Source organism: Giraffa tippelskirchi, chromosome 10 (genome assembly GCF_054371585.1).
Source record: "Giraffa tippelskirchi isolate mGirTip1 chromosome 10, T2T-mGirTip1v1.2.pri, whole genome shotgun sequence".
Lineage (NCBI taxonomy): Eukaryota > Metazoa > Chordata > Mammalia > Artiodactyla > Giraffidae > Giraffa > Giraffa tippelskirchi.
Window position 1 is genome coordinate 75,654,006 of NC_137284.1, and position 13,939 is coordinate 75,667,944.

Here is a 13,939-nt window from a genome sequence, read left to right on the forward strand (position 1 = left end):
CTGAAGATTGTTAGTGTTTATTGTAATAAATTGAACAATAGGCCCTAGAAAGACACACAGAGGTTTTCCTTTCTGCTTCTGAGTATTTATCAGCCTCAGGCATAGATTTAGTCATCCCTGATTTGGGCTGTGCTAAAGTAAATAAAGGAAAAGTAGGCTGTTAGCTGGCCTCTATTAAGATTTGGGGGGAGGAAAACAACTGAAAACAACCACAATTTGAGAGAAGTTGGATATGTAACAAAAGTCTTTGATAAACAGCTCTAAGTAAAATCTTTTTAAAAACAGAGCTTAATGAGAAAAAAAAGCGCCCTGATTTCAACTGGACAACTTTTTTTGGAAAGTTTTTTTTTTTTTTTTTACAACTGTTTTAGGTTCACAGCAAAATTGAGAGGAAGATACAAAGATTTCCCATTTATCTCCTGCCTCCACACATGCATAGCCTTCCCCATTATCAACATCCTTCACCATAGTGGTATATTTGATACAACTGATGAATGTACACTGATATATCATAATCACTCAAAGTCCATAGTATAGGGTTAACAACTAGCTTTGTGCATTCAGTTGGTCTGGACAAATATAAAATGATATGTATTCATCATTATGGTATCATATTGAGTTTTTTCACTGTCATAAAAATCCTTTGTGCTCTGCCTATTTATTCTTCTCTTCCAACCTCTGGCAACCACTGATCTGTCTCCACAGTTTTGCCTTTTCTAGAACATCATATATTTGGAATCGTACAGTATATAGCCTTTTCAGATTGGGTTATTTTCTTTAGTAATGTGATTTTAAGGATCTTCCATGTCTTTTCATGGCTTGATAACTCATTTTTTTTATGTGCTGAATAAAACTTCATTGTCATGTAATATTCTATTATACCACAGTTTATTTATCAATTCACATTCACCTACTGAAGGACCTCTTGGTTACTTCCATGTTTTACTAATTATGACTACAGAAACTGTAAACATTCATGTACAGGTTTTTGTGTGGACAAAAGTTTTCAATGCCTTTGAGTAAAACACCAAGGAGCAGGACTGATGGATCATATACCAAGAGTATATTTCATTTCCGGAAACAGCCAAGACACTTCAAAGAGACTGTGTATTTCCACCAGCAATGAATGAGGGTTCCTGTTACTCATATTCTCAATAGCATTTGGTGTGGTCAGTGTTCTGGATTTTGGCTACTCTAATAGGTGTGTGAGTGTGTGCTTGTGCTCAGTCATATCTGACTCTTTGAGACCCCATGGACTGTAGGCTGCCAGGCTCTAGTCTGCAGACACACACTGCACACACAGGTGACATAGTTACTTTAAAGTAAGAATATTTTCTCAAGAAACTAATACCCAGTTCTATGCTCAAAAAGGAAGCAGAGAATATAGATTTTGCCTCCTATCAAGTCACTATCTAACTCGAGAGATAATTTTTCCTTAACTGAAATATTTTGAAAATGTTTACACTCATGTGAAACAGAGATATAGACCATTTTATATGTGCTCATCACTGGAATACTTTTATTTCAGTTAGGTTAAGTCGCTCATTTGCGACCCCATGGACTGCAGCATGTCAGGCTTCCCTGTCCATCACCAACTCCCGGAGCTTCTCAAACTCACGTGCATCAAGTCGATGATGCCATCCAAGCATTCATCATCTGTCATCCCCTTCTCCTCCTGCCTTCAATCTTGCCCAGCATCAAGGTCTTTTCCAATAAGTCAGTTCGCATCAGGTGGCCAAAGTACTGGAGCTTTATCTTCAGCATCAGTCCTTCCAATGAATATTGAGGACTAATTTCCTTTAGGATTGACTGGTTTGATCTTCTTGTGTCCAGGGGACTCTCAAGAGTCTTCTCCAATACCACAGTTCAAAAGCATCAATTCTTCAGTGCTCAGCTTTCTCTATGATCCAAACCTCACATCCATACATGATTACTGGAAAAACCATAGCTTTGACTAGACGGACCTTTGTTGGCAAAGTAATGTCTCTGCTTTTTAATATGCCATCTAGGTTTCTCATAGCCTTTCTCCAAGGAGCAAATGTCTTTAATTTCATGGCTGCAGTCACCATCTGAAGTGACTTTGGAGCCCAGGAAAATGAAGTCTGTCAGTGTTTCCATTGTTTCCCCATGTATTTGCCATGAAGTGATGAGACTAGATGCCATGATCTTCATTTTTTGAATGTTGAGTTTCAAGGTAGCTTTTTCACTCTCCTCTTTCACTTTCATCAAGAGGCTCTTTAGTTCTTCTTGGCTTTCTGCCATAAAGGTGGTTTCATGTGCGTATCTGAGGTTTTTGATATTTCTCCCAGCAATCTTGATTCAAGTTTGTGCTTCATCCAGCCTGGCATTTCACATGATGTACTCTGCACCCTGTTAAATACGCAGGGTGATAATATACAGCCTTGATGTATTTCTTTCCTAATTTGGAACCAGTCCATTGTTCTATGTCCAGTTCTAACTGTTGCTTCTTGACTTGCATACAGATTTCACAGGAGGCAGGTAAGGTGGTCTGGTATTCCCATTTCTTTAAGAATTTTCCACAGTATGTTGTGATCCACACAGTCAAAGGCTTTAATGGAGTCAATGAAGCAGAAGTAGATGTTTTTCTGGAATTCTCTTGCTTTTTCTGTGATCCAAAGGACATTGACAATTTGATCTCTGGTTCCTTTGCCTTTTCTAAATCCAGTTTGAACATCTGGAAGTTCTAGATTCATGTACTGTTGAAGACTAGATTGGAGAATTTTGAGCATTACTTTGCTAGTGTATGAGATGAGTGAAATCATGCAGTAGTTTGAACACTCTTTGGCATTGCCTTTCTTTGGGATTGGAATGAAAGCTGACGTTTTCCAGTCCTGTGGCCACTTGGGAGTTTTCCAAACTTGCTGGCATATTGAGTGCAGCAATTTAACAGCATTATTTTTTAGGATTTGAAATAGCTCAGCTGGAATTCTATCACCTCCACTAGCTTTGTTCATAGTGATGCTTCCTATGATCCACTTGACCTCACACTCCAGGTGGTCTGCCACTAGGTCAATGATCACACCATCATACTTATCTGGGTTATTAAGATCTTTTTTGTATAGTTCTTCTGTGCATTTTTGCCACCTCTTAATATTTTCTGCTTCTGTTAAGTTCATACTGTTTCTGTCTTTTATTAAGCCCATCTTTGCATGAAATGTTCCCTTGGTATTTCTAATTTTTTTTGGTATTTCTAAATGTTTTGTTCCCTTGGTATTTCAAATTTCTAGTTTTTCCCATTCTGTTGTCTTCCTCTATTTCTTTGTATCAATCACTTAGGAAGGCTCTCTTATCTCTCCTTGCTATTCCTTGGAACTCTGTATTCAGATGGCTATATCTTTCCTTTTCTCTTTGCCTTTTGCTTCTCTTTTTTTCTCAGCTATTTGTAAGGCCTCCTGAGACAACCATTTCGCCTTTCTGCATTTCTTTTTCTTGGGGATGGTTTTGATCACAGCCTCCTGTACAGTGTTACGAACCTCTTCCATAGTTCTTCAGGCACTCTCTCTATCAGATCTAATCCCTTTAATCTATTTGTCACTTCCACTGTATAATCATAAGGGATTTGATTTAGTCAATAAAAAAATGACTCATATGTCTTTATGGTAAATAGAGAAAATATTTATATAACTTACATTGAATAGTATACTTTGTTTTAATGTTAATAAAAATTTTGCATTTTACGTATTTGCCTTGTTTTACATGCTGTGAGAAATGGAGTATTTCCTGCCATACCAGCAAACAAGGATCACAGTCATCAGTGACTCCAGTTCTCCAAATGTGAATTCCTGAGTCCTAAGGGTACGCAGGAAGAGCACCTGAGCTCTCTGGCCCATTGGGTCACAGTCACTCCCTACAGTGAGCATGGAGGAATTCAGGATGTGAAACATGCAGGATGCTGGGTCCAGATGGCTGAGATGCATATGAAAGTAATCATTTCAGTAAGCCCAGACTCTTGTATTTTCCCATACATAGAAAAGTGCTACATTCCTTAACTTGAGATATCTGGTTTTCTGTAATTTATCAAATACTTTTGATGTTCAGACTACCTGGCCTTTGTTGCAAACTTCTATATGACCTGACTTCTCCCCCAACTTCCTCAGAGCAGTTCTTTTGGGGCTGCTCGAGATGCTGCCTCTCAGGCTTAACTCCCCAAAATTTCCAAATAAAATATAACTCTCAACTTTTAGTTTGTGACTATATTTTAAGTCGACAGCTGTCATTCTGTATTTGATGTCTATAGTTATTGCATGCAAAATTGTGAAGGAGATAGATAATGCACACAGATATCTCTAGCTATTGTTACCAAAGACCTCACACCATTTACTCTCTTAAATGTTTTTTTTTGTCACCAAACATTATTTACCACCAATGACTAATTCTATTTCTGAAGCTGATAAATACTTACTATTGTGTCCCTTTTCCTTGTCCTGACTGGGTCCCAACTCTTTCCTTCAAAGTTTATCTTTTCTCCGCCTCAAGTTCTTATTGCCCTTCATAACAACTGCCGATCTAATTTGGTCAATTTATTTGATAAAAGGCCATATGCAATCTAGTAGGAAAAACATCAATATATCTTAAAGGTTCTTAATAACATTAAAGAGTGATGTGTATATTTCAGATAACATCAATGGTTATAGGTGCAGTGATTTCAGTGAGTGGATCCTTTAGAACACTCCCTCAATCAGTTAGTATACGCAGCGCACTCTTGATTGCATTTGATTTACTTTGTCTGCAGTTTTTTACTACTTAGATGAACAGAAATCTTACCTCTATAGCCACATCTCCAGATTTTCCTTGGTGAGGAATTTCATATGCCTCCATTTGTCGCTTTGTGAGTCGCACTAACTTTTCAGCTAGTTCCCTCCAGCCTTTCCCCAGCTTGACAGCTGAAGTCAGAATAGCAGCCTCTTGGATAAGATGCACTACTAACCCTTGGCAATCAATCTTCAGCAGAGCCTGCAGCAACAATTGCATGTCATAATTTAAAGCAACTAATTTGAATTTTTATCTAGAAATTAAATTTGTTATTATATATTCTGGAAACTGGCATCCTTTTTTTCACCACACATATATTTGAATTTTCTAAAATTCAAAGAGTTGATTTACTTTTAAGCGAATCCAACAAGCAAAGTACAGAGGATACAAACTAGACCAGAATTAAGGGGAGGTTTAGGGCTAACTTGGTAACTAATTATAGGGCCTTAAGTAAACCACTTAACTAATATGTCTCTTAATATCCTTAATTACCAAAGGAGGAAGTTGAATTAGCCACTTCCAAAGACACCCTGAGGTTTTAGCAGTTAATAATTTATTAACCCATGATTATTCACTATACAAACAGTAATTACTTTCCTTCCAGAGGACTGGCTATAGGATTTCTAGAGTGAGCACACAGCTGTTGGTAAGTATTATTTAATTTTTTAATCAAAATACGATTTAAAACTCCCCAGAATTATGTGTATTGCATAAAAATGAGACACTTAGACAACCTTGAACAAAGCTATTGCTATTAATAACTTAAAAAAATTAACTCTCTCCCTTTATCATCAATGTAGTTAATGCTAAATTTAAATCACAAGGTATCAAATATAAAATACTTAGGTTTCAACAATACAAAAAAGAAAACCTTCAGACTCTTTTTTCTTCCTTAATTAAGCATCTGAGTTTGTCAGTCTCCATGCATGTTTCAAACAAGTCTACGAGTTTCTCTTTTGTCTCGAATATATTTTTAAAGTACAAGATGAGTTTTATCTATATTTCTTTTCTGTTCAGATAAAAATGTTCAGTAGTCCCTCATCATTTCATGGCACTTAAAAGCTTTATCTAACATTGTGAAACAGTAAGTAAAAATGAATGACTGAGTGAAGCAACTATTAAAGTCCAAGGAATGTTCATTATTATGGATGCATTAGCAGAACTACCTGTGGTCTCTATATGTGGACTATATTTATCCGTAAATTTATGCAGAGGAGTTGTGACCTCAGGGAGAAGCAGTGCTGAGACAGCAGGCCCCTGAAGGTGCTTTTAGTAAACTGTGGAGTGGGTTTAGCTTATCCCAGTTCCTTGTTTTAAGGAAAAGAAATTTGCACTGAAAGTTATAAAACCTAAGTTTAAAATCCAACTCCACAAAGAATAGGAATTTAGATAAATCACAAAATATCTCTATTTAATGACTTTTAAAGTGGATATGATAGTAATACTACCCCAGCTAACCCCCTATAATCATTATGAAAGTTGAATTAGATGCTGAACTGCTTAGAGTGTCAAATTCCAAAATATATAAAGACAGTCTTAATGTCTAGAGAGATTAAGGAGATTGTAACCCACAATCTTTATAAGTTCATTTCCAGCTACCTCAAGCTGGAATCCCAAGTATACAATCCAAGAAAAAGGTACACCTAATTCCATCGACTGTATAGTACATGGGGTTGCAAAGAGTCGGAAGCAACTGAATGACTTTCACTTTCACTTTTCACTACACAAATAAAGTTTCAAGAGGTAGCCTCTATACCATATGCTTCATCATCTTCTGGTTAGATAACTAGACCTTAGCTCTTTGCTTTCAGAAATTTTGAAGCCTCCACTGAGGCGCAACACGAAATTGTAGGAACTACTCCCTTAAATGAGCTCTCCACCAGCACTGTCTAGTTAGTCACCAAAGTGACTCAACTATCATACACCAACATAGAGTAAGTGTAACCCAGCTTAAATTTTAAGACCATTTGGTCAATATAACCTTTTCTGCCACTAAGAGAAACAAGAAAGCAATTTTCAGTTCAAACTTTCACGGGTCCATGCTGAACACAGCTATGAGAGGTCATGAGCTATTGCAAAATGCATGTGCAGCTTCAATCAGGAAGATCAGCCAATGACTGTAAATGGCCCGGATTAAGTGAGAATGCATCACACTATCATAAAACCACCTAATTAATTGGATATTGGGTTTTAAAAATTCACCCTTCTCAGTATCATTGTAGAATCATAAAAACAATTGAAGAGTATCTGTGTGTGTGTGTTAGTCGCTCAGTCGTGTCTGACTTTTTGCAACCCCATGAACTATATAGCCCACCAGACTCCTCTGTCCATGGAATCCTCCAGGTAAGAATACTGGAGTGGATTTCCATTCCCTTCTCCATGGGATCTTCCTGACCCAGGGACTAAACCCAGATCTCCCACACTGAGGGCAGATTCTTTACCATTTGAGCTACCCAGGAAGCCCATAAGCCCATATATATATACTATGTCATGTTAGCTATTGTTAACATCACAGAATAAACTCCTTGCCAAAAATTTTTTCTCCCATTTTGCACTTTGATTCAAACCTGACTCCTCTACATGAGTCTGCCTCATCTTACATGAACCACTCATCTCTTACAGGGCATCAGTTTCACACAATTACAAAGATATTTATTACACACCAACACACATACTTAAATATCTTTATATACATATGTACATTGTTAAAAACTTTGTTTCGGGGAAATATAGTGGTTTTATGTGTGGCTTTGGAACTAAATAGATTTCAAATCCCATCTCTGATACTAACCAACTGGCAGATCTTGGGCAAGTTGCCCAACCTCTCAAGACTCTGTTTCCTCTATTTGAAGATGGAGATCTAACTAGACTTATCCTGTATTGCGGTTAAAATGGTGAAATGAGAGAGTATGTATAGAGTGCTGGGCACAGTGCCAAATATATAGAGATCCTTGGGAAAGTGGCATATATCATTATTATTATTTGTATAGTCACATGTTAGCCATTTTTAGAAATATGCTCTTGATTTGTTTTTTTTTTTTTTACTTTTATAAATTACTGAATGTCCAAATTTAAGACAAAATAGTTCTTCATGTTTTTTATAGTTCTCTGCTGAGCCTTACACTGGGGTGAATGCTATGTTGAAAAAAAACATGATTCTTAGAGTCCTATTAAAACATAAAGATTAAGAAGAGAATTAGCAATATAACTTTTGGATTGTGATGCACTGCATACAGAAGACAAATGTTAAATTGCTAAAGTTAAGGACATTGGCGAAATGTCTAAAGAACACTAAAAAGTGAATCTACAAGCAATGCCCAAGTTAAGTAGTTTTGTTTCAGTTTTGTCTTATTTACTTTAATGTAATTGGAGCTCCTCTGATATTTTAAGAGCTATCTAAATATTTGAGAGAGGAAAAAAAGGGATCTCTTAATTGTTATGTTTTAGCACGAACAGAATCTTTAATCTTCCATTAAAGGATGATCCTTGGGGGCCTAGTTTCTGGGAAAATCACAATTGAACATCAAATCTAAGAAACTAGTTATATGATCTTGTACGCAAAGCTCTGAAGTAACTTCAATTTACTTGAGACTGCTGAGAGTTTTTTAAACTACTCTCGTATGTTTACTTATAAATATTGCCAAGTTAATAGAGTTCTCTACAGTAAGTAAATTCCTGTGATCAAGCAATACTCACCACAGTAAGTTCATAAAGAAACTTCCTGGTATTTCTATCTGCATGGCAATCTTCCTTTAACCTCTTTACAACATAAGCAACTTTTTCTGATTCTTTGTCTGCTTGTAGTTGATCAAAGTCTTCCAGTGCCAGATGTGAATAGCCTAGGACATAAGCTAAAACTTTCCAATCATACACTTTTTCTGACACCAAGGTCAAGACAACTGAGTAGATGTAAGTCATTTTTTTAAGAGGAAGGGTAATTTGTTCAAGAAGATTCCGGGTTGTGAAGACATTATCTGACTTAGACATTACTTGTTCCTTTGCAATCACCCTGATGTTTTTGCAATGTAAAAGCCCAATCTTACCTCTGAGGACTCCCACATACCATTCTTTCACTTTGGACTGTCCAATGGCTTTTACTTTACCTTCTCCAAGAAGAGCTACTGTGTCCCCTTTGAAATATTCAAGTAAGTATTCAATCTTATTTTGTCTTATCACTGTCTTCTGGGTTATTCCATAGCTGGTAAAGTTCAATTTTTTGTCTTGAAATGTAGGATATTTAACATGCACTGTTGGTAATAAAGGAGAAGATCTGATTTCCTTCGTCTGCAAATCACTTGGCAGATTTGACAGTCTTTTTAGGTTTGGAGCTGGATCAGGTGACGTTATAAAGAACTGTGTAACTGGCCTACCACTGCGAGGCTCCACCTGAACACAGAAAACAAACAAGTGCATTTCTCTGGAGTCAACTAAAGAGAAGAAAAATTGTTGATGAACTACTTGACCTGATTGCAAGTGCTTTTGCTTAACTTCTTTCCTTTTTCTTTCTGCTTTTACTTCAAAATCAGGATCACATGATAAGACAGATATACTTAAATCTTGTGGCTTTTCAAGTAAGAAGGAATGCTTCCCCCAGAGGTGAAACACAACTGGAGATGTGTTGGGTTTCCCACCTTTTTTAATATCAGAGATAGTAAGCTTTCCTGGCATATAACTATGTCCGCAAACTGTGAAAACAGCAGTGAAACTGGGGTGGATATATTTGGGTCCATAAATTCCAACTGAAAGGGTTTTGTAGATATAATCCCAAATGGTGGCAGCTGGTGATTGAGTACCTTTAGTTTGTGCGGCAACCACTAGATACATCACTTGACTCAAATCTACTAGCTTGACTTGGATGGTATCTTTATAAATGTAGCAGTTGTTTAATACTTTGAAAGGGCCTTCTTTATCCAGACTGTGTAAACACACTATTTCTGCCATGACTTGGCTGAAAGGATCCTTTTTCACTTCAGCCTCAATTTTCATCTCCAGCAAAATGGCTTCCATTGTGTTAAGGTTACCTAATGTGATTTCCAACAGTGGGCTTATGGTGCATGAAAGATCATGGTTAAGCTTTTGTGGAGGATCTAGAAAAGCCCTTAGAGATACCTCTTGGAATTCTCCCACAGCTACATGGCCTTGGGGCACATGAACAGTGATATCTGATTCAGGTAATTGTACTGACCCTCCTTGGTGGTTTAATTTGCAAACTACTGTAGTCTCTGCAACTTGTGTTTGGGCCCATCCAGGACTCTGATTAATTGTACTCAAATCTAGGCAGGAACGGGCAAGGTGGCGCTGACTTAACCAAGCCATTTTATAAGCCTCTCGATCGTTTTGAAGCCATTGTAAGTCTTGTTCTAAGATCTGGTCAGAGTTATGTATATTCTGATTAGCATGTGCTGTGTCATCCAAAATGTCCAAAAGTTCTGAAACACTTTTAGATCTTCCAGATTTCCTTGAAGAAGACTGCCTAAGCAACCGATGCACATCAAGTTCATCACCAGAGGAATCAAAAGAGTTTCCAGTTTCTATTTCTCTAAAAAAAAGAAAAGGATCTTCCTTCAAGATAGAAATATTATCTCTCTTCTGGTTATTTCTTAGCTGAGTTACATCGTCCAAAAATGGGTTAGATGCAGACAGTTCATTCCAGAATGGATTTGTAGCATTAGAAGCATTATTGCCATGAAGTGTGAAATCCTCTGGCCAATCAAGAGGCAAATCTGGATCTGGACATTCTTGTTGTTTAAGCCAAAATAAAGCAAAACAAAGATGAAATGGCATTCTGAGATACAACCAAGATTAATTTTTATTATAGCTTAAAAATTGAAAAATTTTTATTTGTCTTTGATCTCCAGTCTAAGTACTACAGAATTAATGTTAAGTTTGGTCAAATTTTCATGTTGAGAGGAAAGAGAAATTGTTTGACCAGGTTATTTTGACTCTATGTAACATTATTTTATCTTAAGACACTATGATTTATAAACAAAAAATTTAGAAATTTCAATAATAATCATTTAACACATATTTGTGAAAATGACCCAGACTACATACATTTATGCCTTGTTTAACATGTCATTTTCATAAATGAGTACCTCTGAATTAACAGAATAATTTAGTCTATTATCCAGATTTTTCTAAATATACAGTGGTTGGTCTCATTACATCTAGATTATTTATTTAACATTTTCTTTTCTGATAATATTCAATATGTGAAAAATATCAAATATATCTATAAACAGCTAAAATGTTTTAAAAAAATAACAAACTAGACAAGCATGGATTCCTTAGAATATTTTCTGAAAATTTCATATTGATAAATTTTAATAGGTTGAATTTTTTTTCATGAAAAGTGAACATTTCATGAAAATCAGCACTGAAAAAATAGACCACCATTAGATTTACTACTTGAAGGAATTCATTGAGCTGTTTAAAGTTTAAAATGGCAAAGAACAGGCTTATTACCACCACAAAAGGGAAATACACTGTTACATTGGAAAGTGGATATTTTAAGAATCAGCAACACATTCAAATACTTATATATCAACTATAATGAATTTCTGTATAACTCCAAAATACTGACTATTTATGTTTATAGCAAATTATATTTGATCACTTTTTTAATAAATATTGATAATGATTCTGTGGACTTTGTAAAACTGTGGATGCTTTAGAGAAAATGAAAGCTAAAATAGAAAAATGAATTCAAGTAAGCTTTCAGACTTTTTTGTTATATATAGAACTATATATTGATTGAAATTAGTTTTAAGTGTCATACATTAAAAATACTAAGATTTATTTTGAAAAACAATTGCTGCATTTCTTTTATTTTTACACTTTTCTTCAAATCTAGGACCTCCAAACTCTCTTAAAACATACATTTCCTCTGAGAATCTATTCAATTCTTTTAGACTGGATTTATTGGCCCAGTGCAACCTATAGATGTCTCTTTAACATCAAAACTCACTGTATTTATTGCATATATGTTCATTTAATAAAGAACTTTGTCTCCTTATAATATTACTATAACCTGTTTTATTTTATTTTGACTATTTTATTTTTCTCATCTTTTTAATGATAGTGTAAGTATTTCAATGATAAAGTTGTAATTTTACAATTCTCTTAATTGTTTGTAACACATTTCAGAAGTAGTCCCCCAATAATTAGTCGTGATGGATAAAAAAGATTTCAATAATTATAAATTCCTGTACCTGTAATATCACAATTTCTTGAGGATTTTCGGGCTTCCATGTCAAACAGATTTCCTTCAGACCTACTTCGTGAAATTCCTCCTGACCAAAAATGGGCTTTTTCACTGGTTAACATTATTCCACCTACAAAGTAAATAATATATATGCATATATATGTTACATATATATGTATATTTCTTATAAGATAATATAAACAGGTCGGCATAGAAACCAAACTCAAAGAAATCTGCAGATTTAAATAGAAAACTACATACAAAAATACTCTACATAGATCCTCTACTTCTGGTAGGATGCTTGACTAGATATCCTGATACAGATATTAACAATCCTTTGAAAAACACTCAGATCCTGGATTAATAGCAACAAACAAACCTAAAAATGCATTAGGAATACTATACTATAAAAAATGTAATAATGAAAAACCCAAGGATAACAAAAAGAATAGTAAATTGAAACTCCACTAAATAGGCATTTGTTGTTTGATAATTGAAAAACTAAAAAAATCATTAAACTTGATATTCTCTCCAAACTCTCCTATAAATTCAATGCAGTTCAAGAAAAATCACATATTATGTACATGTTTGTAACTTAGGCTGTTTTTAAAATTTTGAAGAAAAGCAAAGGGCTATTCAAGACAATCCAGAAGGACAAGACAGAAGTGATGTGTGATACAAGATATCATCATTTGTTAGAAATATGTGCTAAGTAAGACAATGTGGATTTGGAATAGAAATATACTAAGGACACACAATATCCCCAGAAGTAGTATCACCCTCAAATGAAAACTTAATATTTATATATGATAGAGACAGCCAGGCAGAGCAGTGTGGAAATAGATAATTCAATAAACAGTGATGGTACAATTGGTAGTTCATGCTGAAAAAAATCACATTGATCATATGCAAAAATTTATTCTAAGAGATTTAAAGACTGAAAAGCAAAACTTTGTAAGTAGAGTCTAAGGATTTATTTTGATGCTGTTTGAAACAATTTTTAAGCTAAGCACAAACACAAAATGCAAACCATAAAAAAAAAAGAATGAGATATCCTATATATCAAAGGACATTGTTCACAAAAAGTAAAAACACAAGCCAAAAACTGGGAGAAGATATTTTCATTATATATGACTGAAGAAGAAAAAAGGATTGGGTTCCAAAATATATTGAAAACTTCTACAAATAAGACAACATTACAAAAAATTTTGAAATAATATTTGAATAAGTATTTCTCACAAAAAGCAAAAATAATCAATCCCTAAATATATTAAGATTGAAGGTAGGAGGAGAATGTGGTTCAGTTGCTAAGTTATGTCCGACTCTTTGCAACCCCATGGAGTGTAGCATATCTGGCTTCCTTGTCCATCACCATCTCCCAGAGCTTGCTCAAACTTAACGTTCATTGAGTCAGTGCTGCCATCCAACCATCTCATCCTCTGTTGTCCCCTTCTCTTCCTGCCTTCAATCTTTTCCAGCTTCAGGGTCTTTTCTAATGAGTCAGTTCTTCATATCAGGTAGCCAAAGTATTGGAGCTTCAGCTTCAGCATCAGTCCTTCCAATGAATATTCTGAATTGATTTCCTTCAGGATTGACTGGTTTGATCTCCTTGCTGTCCAAGGGACTCTCAGGAGTCTTCTCCAACATCATAGTTCAAAAGCATGAATTCTTCAGTGCTCAGCTTTCCTTATGGTCCAACTCTCACATCCATACATGACTACTGGAAAAACCATAGCTTTGACTAGACAGACCTTTGCTGGCAAAGTAATGTCTCTGCTTTTTAATATGCTGTCTAGGTTGGTCACAGCTTTTCTTCCAATGAGCAAGCGTCTTTTAATTCCATGGCTGCAGTCACCATCTGCAGTGATTTTGGAGCCCAAGAAAATAAAGTCTGTCAGTGTTTTCATTGTTTCACCATCTAATTTGCCATGAAGTGATGGGACAAAATGCCACGATCTTAGT

The 13,939-nt window shown here is 35.4% G+C and overlaps 1 protein-coding gene across 3 annotated transcripts in view; it reads right to left on the reverse strand.

The window, feature by feature from the left end:
• The window catches only part of MACC1 (MET transcriptional regulator MACC1), a 41,677-nt gene that overhangs the window by 14,785 nt on the left and 12,953 nt on the right, over nt 1–13,939 (reverse strand). For 2 of the 3 annotated variants that reach the window (XM_081536759.1, XM_081536760.1), the window contains exons 2-4: nt 11,985–12,107; nt 8,470–10,511; nt 4,786–4,974 (exon numbers count right to left, since the gene is read on the reverse strand). In XM_081536759.1, the coding sequence (XP_081392885.1) occupies nt 4,786–4,974; nt 8,470–10,511; nt 11,985–12,107 (2,354 nt within the window). Of the gene's footprint in view, nt 1–4,423; nt 4,568–4,785; nt 4,975–8,469; nt 10,512–11,984; nt 12,108–13,939 lie in introns of all 3 variants that reach the window. The other variant, XR_014067553.1, reaches the window with a different exon arrangement.